Source organism: Ovis canadensis, chromosome X (assembly GCF_042477335.2).
Source record: "Ovis canadensis isolate MfBH-ARS-UI-01 breed Bighorn chromosome X, ARS-UI_OviCan_v2, whole genome shotgun sequence".
Taxonomy (NCBI): domain Eukaryota; kingdom Metazoa; phylum Chordata; class Mammalia; order Artiodactyla; family Bovidae; genus Ovis; species Ovis canadensis.
Window position 1 is genome coordinate 13,679,409 of NC_091727.1, and position 16,295 is coordinate 13,695,703.

The 16,295-nt window shown below is 36.0% G+C and overlaps 1 protein-coding gene across 2 annotated transcripts in view; it reads left to right on the top strand.

Moving 5' to 3' along the window:
• The first annotated feature begins 211 nt into the window (after window positions 1-211).
• Window positions 212-16,295, top strand: part of GLRA2 (glycine receptor alpha 2) — a 207,326-nt gene continuing 191,242 nt past the window's right edge. For both annotated transcript variants that reach the window (XM_070289801.1, XM_070289800.1), the window contains exons 1-2: window positions 212-279; window positions 2,380-2,513. In XM_070289801.1, the coding sequence (XP_070145902.1) occupies window positions 212-279; window positions 2,380-2,513 (202 nt within the window). The remainder of the gene's footprint in view (window positions 280-2,379; window positions 2,514-16,295) is intronic.

Sequence of the window (16,295 nt, forward strand, 5' to 3'; positions counted from 1 at the left end):
TCCTAAGCCCCCGTTTGATCTGACCATGATGCCTAGTACTGGCACTTTTTGTTTTTTCTCAGCAAACTGTACAAACCCAAATCTCTTTTTGATTTTCAAGGAAACTAGATTCCTGCCAAATTTTGAGTCTGGACAATAAATAGATACTTTGTCTTAGCTTCTTTCTGGAATCATTTCGGGAATATTTTCCACAAGCATCACAGATACAGGAATGAACCGGCAGCTAGTGAACATTTTGACAACCTTGTTTGCATTTTTCTTAGAGACAAACCACTTCAGGTAGGTGAAACGACTTTGCATGCTGATATTTTCCACATGAAAACTGTTTGAAAGAGAACGTGTCATGTAATTTTTATCTATTTTTCTATGTCCTGGACCATATTATGCTAATTTTATAAAGGAGAGTTAGAGTTCTTTTGTTCTTTTAAAAAGCTTAATTATGGTGGGAAGGTGGTAAATTTTCACAAAGGCAAGTTTTATAATGCATAATCCTACTTTATGCACTTGAATGCTTTTTCACAGCCAGTGTGATATCAAGATACTCTGATGAGTTGCATGCTCTTTATATTTCTATAAAATGGTGATTTTTTTTGTTTTCAAATTCTTCTGTAAGTCATTTAAAGGAATTATTGAATGCAATGCTTTTCATATGGTGCAACTGATTGAATTAATTTGCTAGGAGCATGCTCATTTTATATAAAATATAAAAGAACCCAAATTCTTAGCCAACTTGGGACTTCTATTGTATTTCAATAACTAGATGCATACTATGAGAACTACAATTCAGGAAATTTCTTGAAACATCAAAAACATTTAAAAACTCATGCTATCACTATAGTGTACTGTTCAGTAAATTTAGAAATCTTATTGCCTATCAAAACTAAATTAATATGACATCTTTGTATTTATCCATGCATGAGAAATGGAGTATGCATAATTAAAATAAGCAAGAAATCATTATTTGCATGCTTGCATTTTCTACTTAATTTATAAATCATTTAATCAATAGATACCTCAAAATATCAGATTATTAGCATTAAGTGAAATAGCCATCCTAATAGCTAAGAGGTTCTAAGACAAGATAGAGATAAGAGATGTTCGTACAACAAAGTATAGGACTATTCATTTAATTTTCACCAAATTTTATGGTATTTTTTCACAGAACCAAGAGAAATGGAACATATAGCAATAATGCTATGAGTACTGGGAAAACCCTCTATGTTCCTTTCAGGTTCACACCTCCTACTATGATTAAGAAAAATCGTAGGCTGGGTTTTATTAGAATCATCATCATCATCATCTTCATCACCACCACCATCACCATTATAATCAAATAATACTTGATTAATCAGATGAATCTGCTTATGGGAATGTGAGTATTTCTAGGTGATTGTATCAATTTTAACTTTTACCAAATGTTTGTATCATCTTTGCACTTATATTTAATATTACTTCTTTGAAAAACTGTCAAGAATGTGGTATTTTCTTAGTGATAAGAATTAACAAGATTATTTGTTAAACTATTGAAAATAAAGCTTGAAAATACATACTTTGTGGAAGAAATCAACATTCAGTCAACAACTATGTATTGTGAAAGAATTCATTTCATTACAAATCAAGTATGCTCTTTTTATAAGCCTTTTAAGGAAAATAAAAATCTGAGAAGTTGTCCAATTACCATTTAGTGTCTTAATGCAAAAGACAAACTGATTTAGAAGTTCTTTTTCATGAACACTTTACTAGAAAGTCAGCAATTTAAATGCTAATATATAAATAACAATGATAAAATAGAAGTATGGACGTGCTCATTGTTGACCTATTTTAGAATGATGTTAAATTTACAAGTGAAGATTTTCTTTTAGACAACACATTGAAAATAGCTGAAAGTTGGAACAGAATCTAGCAGGTGAGAAAATGAGCAATGGGATAATAAGTCCATGGTTTACTTTGTTCTGCCCATCTTATACATATGTAGAAGACTTACATTAAGGGCTGAAATGCTGGAAGAATATTTTGAAAATCATGGGGAAATGAGACAATCACATAAATTTTAGAAATTATCATCATTTCCCTGATGACACTAGAAAGAGCTTTATATGTCCATAAAACCTAACCTAAAGTTATGCATGCTGTGTCATCTTAAACATCTTACGGCAAAGTTTGGTAACTTAGGAAATATGACTCAGGATTTATACCCTTTATCACTTAAAGTTACCTCAAGATCATATACACGTTAGGAAGTTGACCAAAAAGTTTATAACTTTCTTCTTATTAACATATCAAATATATTTATAAAACACGATGTCAAACATTCTGTGAACATTAGTTCTCAGGTGATAAGAATGGAATTGTTGCTAAAAGAGTTAATGATGTGTTTAGGGCGGCTTTCTGCAAAGACCATGACTCCAGGTCTGGAAAACAACCTTCACAGACCCTATCTCCTTCAGATTTCTTGGACAAATTAATGGGAAGGACATCAGGATATGACGCAAGAATCAGGCCAAATTTTAAAGGTAGGTTCCACTTAAACTTATGTTAATTAAGTCTATGGGAAGTCCAGATGCTTGAATACACTGAAAGTTTTCAGGACTTTTTATTACGAAATGAAAACAAAAAGCACAGTATTCATTTCATTTTCCCATTCTTTCGAACTAGTTGATTTAATAGCTTAAATTTTATGTGTTGTTTGCACACAAACACATAAACTTGCAAAAACTTTCCTCATTTGTGTTATGTTCCACAAGGAAAACTAAAATCTGAGATTACTGCCACATTCCCTATGTTATCTTGAGTGGGAGTGTGACCAGAAGCGAATATAAGAGCCAATGATGGACTTGATTTATATGAACGATTACACCAAGGTCTTTGGTTTGGGTTTTAAATACCTACTCCTAAAATGAAGTTTAAAATTCAATGTATAACATACCATTATATATACTTTCAAGCACTCATTTTTAAACCTTGTAAGAAAAGGCTCTAATTGAGTATATTACAAACTATTGGGTCCTCTTGTTTAAGTATTCTCATTGTTTATTTGAAAGTATTTATCAGAAATTAACAAAGAAGATCATAGAATTGTAAAGTGCATATGTCAAAGATGGTGGATACTTTGTTCGATTAGAAACAAACCAAAAACTTTGGTGTTTTTGTATGTTTAGCATTATAAAAATGTAATTTATAGTCTGCAAAAATTACTTTTGATATATTTGATTAATTTTTATTCTGAATCAGAAAAATACTGAAATAAGAAAGAATCAGTTATTTATAGAATTGCTTTGATGTTTTAATTTTAAAACATATTTTAAATAAGTGCATTTTATTTTGTAATTTAACTTAAAATAATGCTGTGTGAAATATTTATAGTATTTTATAAAAGGATAAACCTATGATAGTCTAGGTATTATGTCATAATTCATGCATTGCTTTGGTTTTGCTTATTAACTATTTAATTGGATTGCTTTCCTTGAGGGTTGATTAATTTTTATTATTGGCAAATATAAGCATGAAAATTAAATAATAAATTCCTTATTTTTTAAATGTTGCACCTCTGAATATACCCAGTGAAGGCCACATTACTTAAAGAAACATATCAGATTTTTGACAAAACAAATATTTTGATTTATAGATTAAATATAAAAAAGAAACAATAGAACTTAGTTCAAAGCTCAATTTTCCCAAAACTTTTCATGTTCACCCCATTTCATTTAATTTTATGGTTACTGGAAGTCAATATTTGAAATAAAATCCTATGAGTAACTAGTTGAGAATCAGCTTTGTCAATGAGACTGCTCACTCATATATTTATTCACTGAGCCATCTAATAACTTTTTAATCTGAACTACACACAAAAAACTAACTACTGCATGTTTTGACAACTTGAGAGATGTAACAGATTTGGGTGCTACCCCAAAAAATTTCGGTGGAAAGCGCAGATGCTACATAAACACATGTATAATAATATAATACTAGATAGAAAGAGATAACTAGTTAATAGTTAAGTAACATTAGGAAGTACAGATAAAATACTATAGGATTCCAACAAAAGGAAAGATGATTTTCTATTAAGCTATTCATGGAAAGTTTCATAGAGAAGGACCAGAGATGGAATTGTTTCAAGTTTATGAGAATCCTGTTTAATAGCAGTTATTAACATTATTTTCCAGAAATAATTTTTTAAAAGGGAAGAAAAGTATAAAGAGTAATAAAACAAACACCCATGTTGTTAGTGCTACTTTCAGTTCAGCTCAGTTCGGTTGCTCAGCCATGACTGACTCTGCGACCCCATGGACTGCAGCACGCCAGGCCTCCCTGTCCATCACCAACTCTCGGAGCTTGCTCAAACTCATGTCCATCAAGTCAGTGATGCCATCCAACCATCTCATCCTCTGTCGTCCCTTCTCCTCCCACCTTCAATCTTTCCCAGCATCAGGGTCTTTTCTACTGAGTCAGTTCTTTGCATCTACTTTAAGTGACCACACAGAATAAGCAATAATTTCCACACCGTTTTTTTTTTTCTGGTTCTTTCGGGGATGTCACTCTTTGGAAATTACATTTCTCATGATTCTAAAGAATAAATAAATGAGAATATCAAGTATAGCAAAGCATGGCCATGTTTTTGAGATCTGTCCTAAAGACCCAAGTACAGGATGTTTCAAAGACTTATCAAAGGGAAATAGGTGAATATCACTTAGGACTCTTAACAGTAATGAACTTTACTGAATTTTCTCTCCCTTTCCCTTTAACTCTCACTTCAATGAACTCTGATACTCTTTCCTAAATTTTACTTACATGGACCGTTTATATCAGAACAATTATAGAACAGCTCCCACAATTCTCTTTACTGTGACGATTTTGGTTTTTCCTGGATGTAAAACATTCCCCACTATTTTAGACAGACGCGATCTTCCCTCATTAGTGTTCCCATGGAACTTTATATGTCTAATATAGTTTTATTGCATATTTATGATTTATCAACCCATCCCCATACCACACCTTATCATATATATATATATATGTAAAGAAACTCTCCTTTTCTCCAGAATGAGGAAATAAGAACCAAGAAAGAAAGGAAAATGTAGATCGATTTTTGAAAATTAGTGCTTACAATAAATTGTAGTAGAAGTTGAGGGCAGAGGGAACATTTTTAAGAAATGAAGTATAATTCACTCACAGGTGTACAGCATAGTGATTCAGTTTTTTTTTTGCAGATTATATTCCATTATAGGTTACTATCAGATATAGGTTACTATCAGATATTGGCAAGGGGTGGGAACTTCTGAGGAACCCACCAGTGGTTCTAGTGGCTAGCAAAGATGATTTTAGCTGAGTTGAGGAGGAAGAAAGAAAAGAGATAATAAGGAACTTGTAGCAATAAGGAGACTAGGAAAACAATAGTACTTACTATAGCTGATTAGCAATGTATCAATGAGAAATTTTATATAGTAGATAGATATGAAAGGTGATTAGGAAATGTGATTGTATCTGGAATAGTGATAGACTCCCTGTAAATGCCAAAACCAAACTGACTATGATAACAATAAACATGGTGACAATGAAATTGAAAATAACAATAATGATGATTAATAAGAAGACAAAAAGGCAGAATCTGACCACAAGAATACAAGCAGAAGCTAAATATGGGCTGTTGAGAAAAAGGGAATGGCTTTTCTCGAAGCTGTAAGAAATAATGGCGCATTTCTCTGTTTTCTTTGACGCCATGTACTGGCATGGGGAAAAAAGTGTATATGCACAACTTTTCTTATTGGAAGAAATTTTTCCTGCATACTTTCAAGTCAGTAAAATATTTCATGTCTATTCCATATCCCTAATGGGCTCTGAAAGATGTCATAATGGGCATATATACAAGGAAGGAAGATGGATGTATGCTAGAAAAGGGAGCCAGAAATGATTCAGACTTAGACTCTGTAATTGAGAGCCATTCTTAGAAACTATCGAAAAAAAATAGCTTTTCTGATGTGCTGAAGCATAGTGTATAAACAAAGTCATGAGTCAGAGCTGCCAATTGCATTCCATCTATGAGATCCTCAGAGACTTGGGTCAGATCTCGTCAAAACATAAATTTTGAAAATCCTCACTTCAGATAAAAACATAAGCTATATCTACTCACAATTACCTGTGTTGAAACCATGGTAAATGTTGATTCTATGTCAACAGAGAAGCCTTTTTCCCCACTTGGGTGATCTGTCTAATTCTCAGTTGATTTGTCATGGTGTTATTCCATCATCCTATCAGATATTCCTTTGTCAGTATTATTGTATCTTGAAAATGCCACTTTAAACATTAAGCTTTTCAAGAAGCCAAATGAAATGCTCAAACCTGGGCAAAATGCATTAGTTCTGATTTTCCCTCTTTGAAACAAAGCCTTTATCCATTTTAACGAAATTTTCTTTGAAAAGAAAATTAACTTAGGGTTATATCCTAAGTTTCATCCCAATGTGAATAAATGCATTTCACCAGAACATTCATTTTGGGATAGGATCTGGAATAGATAATGCCAGGAGATAATTATTCCCTCTACTTTTTTGTTCATGCCATGCACACTGATTTTTTCCCCATATCTGGAGACCTAAATTTGAAAGCGTGATGTGTGACATTAAAACCTACATTTGCATGCAATATGGTTTCCTTTATTTTCCAAGGAGTTATCAGCTCAAAAGGTGTTTCAGATGCAAGTAAGAAACAGATTCACTTCCAAAAACCTCGAGGTCTTCAGGTTTCTCCCCTTGAAAAGTCTCTAGTCTGTAGCCAACAGGAGCTCAAGATCAGGCGTTGTGCTTATCAACCCCTGTAGGGCATGACCTGAGCATAAATGTCCAGCAGGGACACTTGGAAAGAGTGATTCTCTCAGTTGGTGGTAATGAAGTCCTAGCATAATCATTTCTTTGATCACCCTGGTAGATGCAGGCATTAGATATTACCATGGATTCTAAGAAAAAGAATAGAATGCTTACAAATATCAGAAATATTTTTTGCAGAAGTATTTGACTTGAATGCAGAAAGCAGTTGAAACCTTCAGACACGTAAAAGGGTACAGCTATTTTAGAATCACACAATAGGAGATAAAAGGGGGAACTGGTTACTGAAAGGAAAGTCTGGCTGTATCAAAGAGAAATTTATATATGATAGTTTTATTCAAGTATGATGTAGATGAAGATTTTTGAATATCCAAAATCCATTAGCCGTGTCACAACTTATTTTAGCTTCATTTGTATATACTAGGCTGCTATGATGGGCCTGCAAGGTGCTTGTCAGGAATTTGAGGTAACATCAAGAAGGAGGCATCTACAGTATTTTAACACACTCTAGCAATGTCTACTACAAAGTATAAGTTCACTTATTGAAGTATGTCTTCCACTCCATGGTGACAGAGTAGTAGAGTGGGAGGGGTCTTGGACTTGGATCCAGAAAATGTCCTGGATCAGCCACTTTGGAGAAGAGATGTCTCCATCTCTCTATGACTCAGGTTTTATTCTGACTTTGCTCACCTCATTTAGGTTGTTCTGAATATCCAATGAAATCATAAATCTGAATGATTTGCTTCTAACTATTAAAATTATTACAAGTAATTTGTACTATTATTACCAGTCTTTCATTTCTCTTTTATAACTGACACTGACTATGTATTCTCAAAACTTACCTTTCATGGTGATTGGGTCCTTAAAAGTTGTTTGAATTTTTTTTTTAATGGGAAAAAAAAGAGTCAAAGAAGTTCTAGCATTTTAGAGTCCTCCCACAGTAACCAGGATGTAGATGTTATATGTCTCAGCTGGTTCTTTTTTTTTGCTAGTCCAGTGGGAAGATTTTCAACTTGAGAGGGCTATTTCATATTCCTAGTAAACAAATACTGGAGTGGCTTGCCATTTCCTTCTCTAGGGGATCTTCCCGACCCAGGGATAGAACCCAGGTCTCCCGCATTGCAGGCAGACGCTTTAACCTCTGAGCCACCTGGGAATCCCTAAATATGAAACAAAGAGGGAGCCATTTGTGTGAAGGAATTATCTTTATCAAATCTTTATTTAAATCTTATCCTTTATTATTTTCTTAGATTCATTTTTTAAATGAACCAAGTAAAAGACATAGAACCAATTTTGCTTGGTCTAGAAAGGACTCTGAATTTGATGCAAGATATGTGACTGTCCTTTCTGATGTATTTTCTTGTCCAGTTACTGCAGTTGCAAGGGTCACTGCACAAACGTGCTGAATTGATTTCCAATTTTAGAATAAGTATTTTAAAAAGAACATTTAGTCTCTGCAACATGGCAGGTTAAGAGCACTGGAAATGGAAGCCCATAATTTAGTTTCTGAGAATGTATTGCTCCTTGGTTGATTCTGTGTGACTTCATATCCTTAATTTTCATTATTGAAAGAGCCTAAACATTTTATCCTGAGCTCTATAGTGCTTTCTGTTACTCCCCATGCTGAAGAACAATTCAGTCAATTTTGTTCATAATCTGAGACCTCGTTTTAAGAAATAATGGCATATATATCAGGGTGTCTCCGTACTTTAAGTGTGGACATTATAATGTGTCTAGTTGGTATAATCAGGTTTAGAGAAAAATAGTTATCACCTTGTTCTTGGTGGTGTTGGATCAGACATGTTTGGTCTTAAAAATGAAAATATAGTTGATTAAGCCTCATTATAAGGTCTTTGGAAGCATTCTGTGTTCTCCTCGGAGTTAACACCTAAGAGGCTGTCTTGACTGTAGGAGGCAACATTTTCTCATTGACTTTTTTCTTGAGAGGACTACTCTGAACACTTGTGACTGATTGCAGATACTTTAAGCCATGTGAAGCTCACTAAAAGAGGGACATAAGCAAAAGAATAGGTCCCTAACTGGTATTCTTAACTGTGAAGGACCTGTAAGAATAAAGTAGCTAGATCTCCACTTTGGAGTTCTAGTCTGGCTAGCCAACCAAATGTGGTCAGGGGGCAAGTACAAGAGGGAAACTGGACACTCTCTCTGACTCATGTCCTGGCACCCTCCACTCCTTTATAAAGTACATGAGTACACCAAACGGTGGCTCTGTTTCATTAACATATCCATCCAAGAGGGAAGAATCAAATCCTGGGTTAAGTCAAAATGTGGAAACCGAATAGGCAGTTACCATGAATGTGACTGAATAAGTCTTGTTTCCTATTTTTTTTTCTTCTGTTGGGAGGTGGCTCATACTTTCTTGAGGAAAAATAAGCTACACCTGCCCATGCACTGTCAAGGCAACAGAATAAATTTGCAGCAAGGGAGCACAAAAAATTACATGTAAAGGTTTTCCATCTTTATATTTCTATCTAAACATGCAATTCTTTTGTTTATTCCTTTAATAAATAAGCAGTGAGTAGTATCTATGTGCCAGGAACCATGTTCCTTGCTAAGTATACAGTGGTAAACAGAAAGTTAAGCTTTTAAATGTCAGTTCTCACTTCAGTAAAAGCTGGAATATAATTTGTAAGTTTAATGCTGTACCATCCAGGATCTTTGCAGGAAAGAGATGGCACATTCCAACAGGGTGTGGGAGAGTTTGGAAAAAACCAATCCCTAAAGGGAGAATGTAGTACTCTGGGACTGTCAACAGTAGATCTGAAGAGGCGAGAAAGGGAGTAGCTGCCAGAACCTAGAGAAAGCGGCTCTAAAGAGAAGCCACGCAGTGAGATCTCTGGAGCTATGGAGTCAATATGGGCCGGCTTAGCAAGGAGGAAGCTAGTGAATAAATATTCTGACCTCACTCTCCTCCTGCATTCCATTTTCTTGTGGACCCTCTCGTTGGCCAAATCCAACCAGAAGTCTGAGGGCAAGGGAGCTCAATGATGTAGTAAACCCAGAAGGTCAGCTTCCCAGAGTACAGAGAAGAACGAAAAAGAGAAGACAGAATCTCGAGGTGGGTGGGGAGTGGAAGATAATCAGCATGAAGTCAGCTCATGAGCAAAGCCACCCTTCAACTTTGGGTGACCAAACAGACAGTTCCCAAACTGACAATAGGTTTAATAAGCCTTCCTTTGTCACTCTCAGGAAAGGAGGGAAATGAAAATGGGATGCCACCTGGATATATTATCCCAACAGATACATGATACCTCCAAAAGCAGAGAAGAGAGAGGAAGATAATGGAACGTGATAGTTCTATTTCCTGAACAGATGAGTTAAAGAGGCGCAAAGGGGTGGGGGCGAAGAGGGAAAAAGGGAGGAGAGAGAGGTCTCCCTGTAGAATATACAAAAATAATTAATATTGTTTCCTTTCTCTCTGATTTAACATGTGTATACGTTTGCTAATATTGTTGTGTTTGCCCCTCAGTAATCTGCCCCCCTCCCCTGCCCTGGGCTTCCCACGCTGGAATGTGTTGTGGGCTTAGATTTGAAGCACAAGACTTAAATGCCAAGTCTCTTGGGGCAGCATTTCTGAGACACAGCCTTTCCTCCTTGCTCTTCTGTCTGTACAGAGCTGAAGAAGTGTTAGACGCCTAGGGGCAGAGAAGTGTGTATTCTGAGGAAATGGTGGGTCTAAGGGACAGTTGCTTGTTTTCTGCTCTTGGCTGGTTTGATTACTGCACCTGAAATACAGCTACTTATCATGGCAATTCTAACCACTTTAGGAAAACCTCAGAACCACTTTACCACCTAATTTTTCTTTCACTTTTAAAACCCAAGTGTACATAGAAGATAATATAATCTATCTTCTTCTGATTTATTTACATTTAAATACTTCAAGATGTGGGTTTCTAATTCATGCCCGACAAGGCAGCTGAGATTTCTTTTATCAGGCTTTCTCTTAGCAATAGATAAAGCACCCTTTCTCTTTGCACCCTTCCCCCTTAAATGTATTCAGAAAACAAGGAGTCTGTTTATTTAGCTTTGAACCTCCAAGTCTGAAAAGTGAAGGATACACACATTTGGTAAACCACACTGTAACAACCCCAGTAAGATGATAATTCAGGATAATTTATATATATACTGGAGTTCTCACAATGGATTTCTCATATTCTACTTTTTCTTTTGAATTAACTGTGGTTTTAATACGTGAAAGTTGTATAGAGTATGCCAAGTCAAATGACTTAGGATTTAATGCTAAACCAAACTGGCAACCAGTCAGATGTGTTTCTCAAACCACGCTTTTCAGAACACCTGCTTTAGAGCCCTGCGAGTACTGTTAAAAAGGCACATGGCTGGTCCCACCTTTCCAACTCTACCTCTCTAGAATCAATGGATGATGGGATGTGTAAACAGCCACTTTAACAAATTCATTACTCCCTATAGTTTAAGAACTACAGGTCCAGAATGAGAAATTTTTGCTCCTGTGTCTAAAGAATAATATCTTCCTTATAGTATTTTTCCCCAAGATACTCTGCTCCAGTATTGCCTTACCAAATAAAGATGGGGGACATCTTACAAGAAGAAAATCTAAACTGAGACTCATGAGGCCTTGTTTTAATTACAGTTTTGCCCACTGTGACCTAAAGCATGCCACCCAACCTCTCTGGGATTAATTCTTATAATCTCCAAAATAAAAGACTTGGACCAAGATGTCTATTTCACTTCTAATTTGGATAGTCCCTAGTCTTTACAGTCTAAGTGAATATTTTTGAGTATGTCCCTTTCTAAATTACTGATTCACCCACAGAAGAGCTTGGATGCAACCAATCTTCCCAGAGAACTGGTCTCTGAGAAATTATTCTGCCCAGAATTCTTTACAGTTGTTTATATCTTATTTCAACTCCCAATATTTCAAGGATGATCATTATTCTCTGGAAGACTCTGGAAGCTTCCAAGAGGATTAGTGAAGGAATCAGCCATTCACAATTTTTTTTCTTGCTCTTAAAAGGCTTGCATGTAGCAAATTCATGTACAGAGGCTGCTTCTAGGAAAAGTAGCTATCATGTTCAGCATCTAGTCAAAGACGTTTCTCAAAACACTAGTTCCATGAAATGTTCTCAGATATAAGGTTTAAAATGTAAAATAAGAATGGAAATTCTGCAAAACATCCTCTAAGAGACTCCCAATATTCATTAGCATATTAAAATGTTTTGAAAAAAAGCCACAGTAAAAATATACAAATAAATGTTTTAAAAACTTTTATTTTTAACACAAGGGCTTATCCTCCACTTATTTAATCATAGATTCCTTAAGAGTAACATTCTCGGAAGCTAGTGTTTTACAGACTGTACTTTGGAAAATGTGGTCTTGGTAAAAACTATGGGACCAACTGAAAATTTTTTAACATGAAAATTGCTGCTGCTGATGGGAAACCTACATATATTTATATATATAATATGATTATCTGCTAGAAAGATAATATTCATAAGAGTAGGAAGGCCCCAGAATTCAGTAAACATGGCTTTTGTTTTGATACATGGTCAACATTAGCATTCCGATGCCACAAGAGAATTACGCTACAAGTTAGATTATTATTGCAGACTATTTATCTCCTTCTTCATTTACATGAATAAATAAGCAAACAGTGGCATTTTGAAAAAAACAAACATTGAAAACAAAAGAAAAGACATTAGTCAGTACAGCAAAACACTTTGATCTGATAATCACCTTCTGTTTTAGTCTTTATGATTCTTGAATGCTGAGTGACAAATATACACTTAAATAAGTGACCTTTAACCTTGAACTAAAGACATTTTTTTTCAGCAGAACATGACAAAATTTCATGGCTACATGGAAAATTTCCTTTTGGACTGCCATTCTCTTTCAGGCAGTTTTCCAAGATGAATAAATCTCGTATGATTTCCATTCAACTGTTCGTTAAGAATTTTTTTCCCCATCACTTCTTTGAAATTAAAAAATTTGAATGCATACTAAAAAAAAATTTCATTTAACAATTGAAACTATGCACTATTTATCTCAATGTGTGTAGATTTAGGGTTAAGGTATTCATAGTACTAAAATATATTCTAAGTTGGTCTGCTCAAAATTGATGCTTCATGTAGTTAGATATAAATTCCCAGGAAGAACTATTGAAAATTATTTTCAAAGAAGATAGATGCAGAAAGAGAAATGTCTTTGAAATATCACTAAATGTCTTGAGAAAAGAGTTACCTATATATAAAACTTTTTAATGACTAGTTCTTCCCTTATACTTTCTCTGAATTTGTCAAATAAACAAGAATGATTTTTTCCTTCCTGTTTCTTATTTTAAGGTCTTAGTAAAATCTGGAAAACAAAGTAGGGGGTGGGGAAATACCAAACCTGTGCATGTGCGCTAGGCATATCTGACTTTGCGACCCCATTGACCATAGCCCGCCAAGCTCCTCTGTCCACGGAATTTTCCAGGCAAGAATACTGCAGCGGGTTGCCGTTTCATACTCCAGGGGATCTTCCCCACCCAGGGATGGAACTTGCATTTCCTGCATTGGCAGGTGGATTCTTTACCATTAAGCCACCAGGGAAGCCCAATACTAAAGCTCCCTTAGGCTGAATGGCTCCTGATCCACATAATTTACAATTGATTCTTGAACAATGTGGGGTTGGGATACCAAATCCCAGCAGTTGAAAGTCCATGTGTAACTTTACAGTGGGGCCTCTGTTATTCAAGTTTTGCATGGGTGGATTCAACCAAAGAGAGTGGGTTGTATACCACTAGTAGGCTTTTATTGAAAAAATACTGCATATAAGTGGATCCATATAGTTCAAACTCATCTTATTTGAGGGTCAACTGTATCTCATACAGTAGATGAAGACACATTGATGATGGAACTGCTACACATTCTATAGCAAACATGCTCCTTATTTGAAACATTGCTTCAAGGTATCCATGTAGTGGCATTGGTGCTGATATTCCACTGTACAACTCACAGATAATGGAACAGCAATTTTTCAGCTTTTCTGGTCATTGAGGGCTTCCTTCATAGCTCAGTTGGTAAAGAATCCACCTGCAATGCAGGAGACCCCGGTTTGATTTCTGGGTCGGGAAGGGATAGGCTACCCACTCCAGTATTCTTGGGCTTCCCTTGTGGCTCAGCTGGTAAAGAATCCACCTGCAATGCAGGAGTCCTGGGTTCGATTCCTGGGTTGGGAAGATCCTCTGGAGAAGGGAAAGGCTACCCACTCCAGTATTCTGGCCTGGAGAATTTCATGGACTATACAGTCCGTGGGGTCGCAAAGAGTCAGACACGACTGAGAGACTAGCAATTTTTCAGCTTTACTGGTCATTGAAGGTTGGTATAAATTGGACCTAGCAGAGGAACTGAGTGAAGATGAGCTATAAAGCAGTGATTTAGCACACACACAGCTTGCTTACTCTGTCTTCAGATTTTGTATCATATAGCCTGAGTGCCTAACTCAGATTCATTGCTATCATTTGCTTCCAGTATCACTGCAGCTTCTACGTTTCTAGGAGGCAGATAGTGGCATTATACTGGGGGATGAGGAGATGGCTTTGCTGAAGCCTTAGTTATAGAAGTCATGGGATATGAAGATAAGCATAACATTTGCCCTAGTATTTTCTGAAATCTGATAGTAAAATGATGTATGTAGTGTCTTCTCAAAGGATAAAAATTAAAAAAAAAAATTTAAGAAGAGATCATCTCTGTTTGAAAAGAAATATCACAGAGGTCCAATGCCACACCTTGTGAATAGAAAACCCTGGCACCACAATTTCTATTTTTTGCAGGAAGATTTTTTTTAATAGATAAAATGCCACTCTGCTTGTTCTCTCTAAAATTTGAGGTCATATCTTGTTAACAATAAGGTTGCTATACTATTCAGCATTTATTTTCTCTGGAATATTCCTATTTTATTTTCTTGAGTTAGTGACCTCTCTGTGACCAGTGGCATACTTGACCTGACCCTTGCTAGACTAATCCTATATTATCAGACATGTTTCTCTAGTTCGAAATAGGAGGAATTACCCAGTCTGGGATACGTATTCCTTTTATTTTCCCCAAGCACCTACAGTTCCGATATTCACATTTGTTTATTGTGCACATATGCCTCATTTAAGCTCATCCTTTATTCAAATCTTCAGAGCAAATATTCCCACTTAAAACTCAGCAGGCAGCTTCCTGTTCCACAGATTTGATGCCAACCAAGTCTGTAACATGGAGGGCTTTCAGCAAAATGTATAAATCTCTGTCTTGGGGCAGATATCCCAAAGCCCATAAAAAAAGAATTTCCTCAGCAAGAGAATACACTTCTCTCAAGGGGAAAAATTCCACATTTCTACTTGTCAACAAGACTTTGCAAATGGCATAATCACATATACACACATAGACACACACACATACACATTTTTTATTTCCTGCCTATGGCTAACTGGGCTTGCATGAGCCGCTGGGTGAAGTCTTCTATAGCACCCATTCACCTCAACTGAACTCATTTAAGAGGTGTCAGTGTACAATTAACAGCAATGTAGCTTGTGCGAAGGAAACTTTGAAGAACTCAGTGGAAGTGGATGAACACGTGAAGTGTCCATGATTGAGTTATGTGTCCTTTACCATGGGACCTTCCTCACTCCATACACTGAAAGAGCATAATTATTACATAAGAATCTGAAACCAGATGCTAAAAACATCTGCCACAATAAACTACATATGTAGAGTCTCAAGGAAGCAGGTATCACCTCAGTGTCTACTTTCCACATACATGTCAGAATAAATTATTTGCTTCAGTGATGAAGCAAAGCAGTTGAAGGTATTAACAAAAAGTATCCATTAGTGACATCATGCAAAATTCCATATAAATCACAGAATAATGCTTCTGAAAAAAGTCACAGACTTTTGAGGGAGATGTGGCAGGTGCAAATAAAGCAAAGAAATATAGCGTGAATAATAAATAGATTCTTAAGGAAAGCTAAGATCAGAAATAAACTCTTATACTTTTTTTAGAAAATCCATAGTGCAGCTGCTCTGGGGTGCCTGATTGGCTATGTCTCTATCTGAATGCATAGGAAAAGCAAGCTGAGCTGTCATCTGAGGGAGTGAAGAGCTCAAAATACTAGTATCCTTGAATTTCTAGACCCTTTCATGACTTAAAACTCTCCTGGGACGTCTCATCACTTCCAGATAAAGTCTATACGCCTGTACATGGCTTACTGGGGTTTTCATGGGTGGACTTTTGACTGCATCTGTTTGAGGTTGGGTTTCTGAGAAGCAGATGCCGCGTGGAAGTGATTTATTACGGATAACTGAGCAAGGGAGACATATAAGAGAGTGATGAAATCAGACAACAACGGGTGGTAAAAACCCAGTTAAGAACATGATCTCAAGCCAAGCCCAATAGTAGGTGAGTGTGACCTGATCCCTCAAGGGAGCTCTGAAGTGTAAGATATACTCCAGAGTTGTT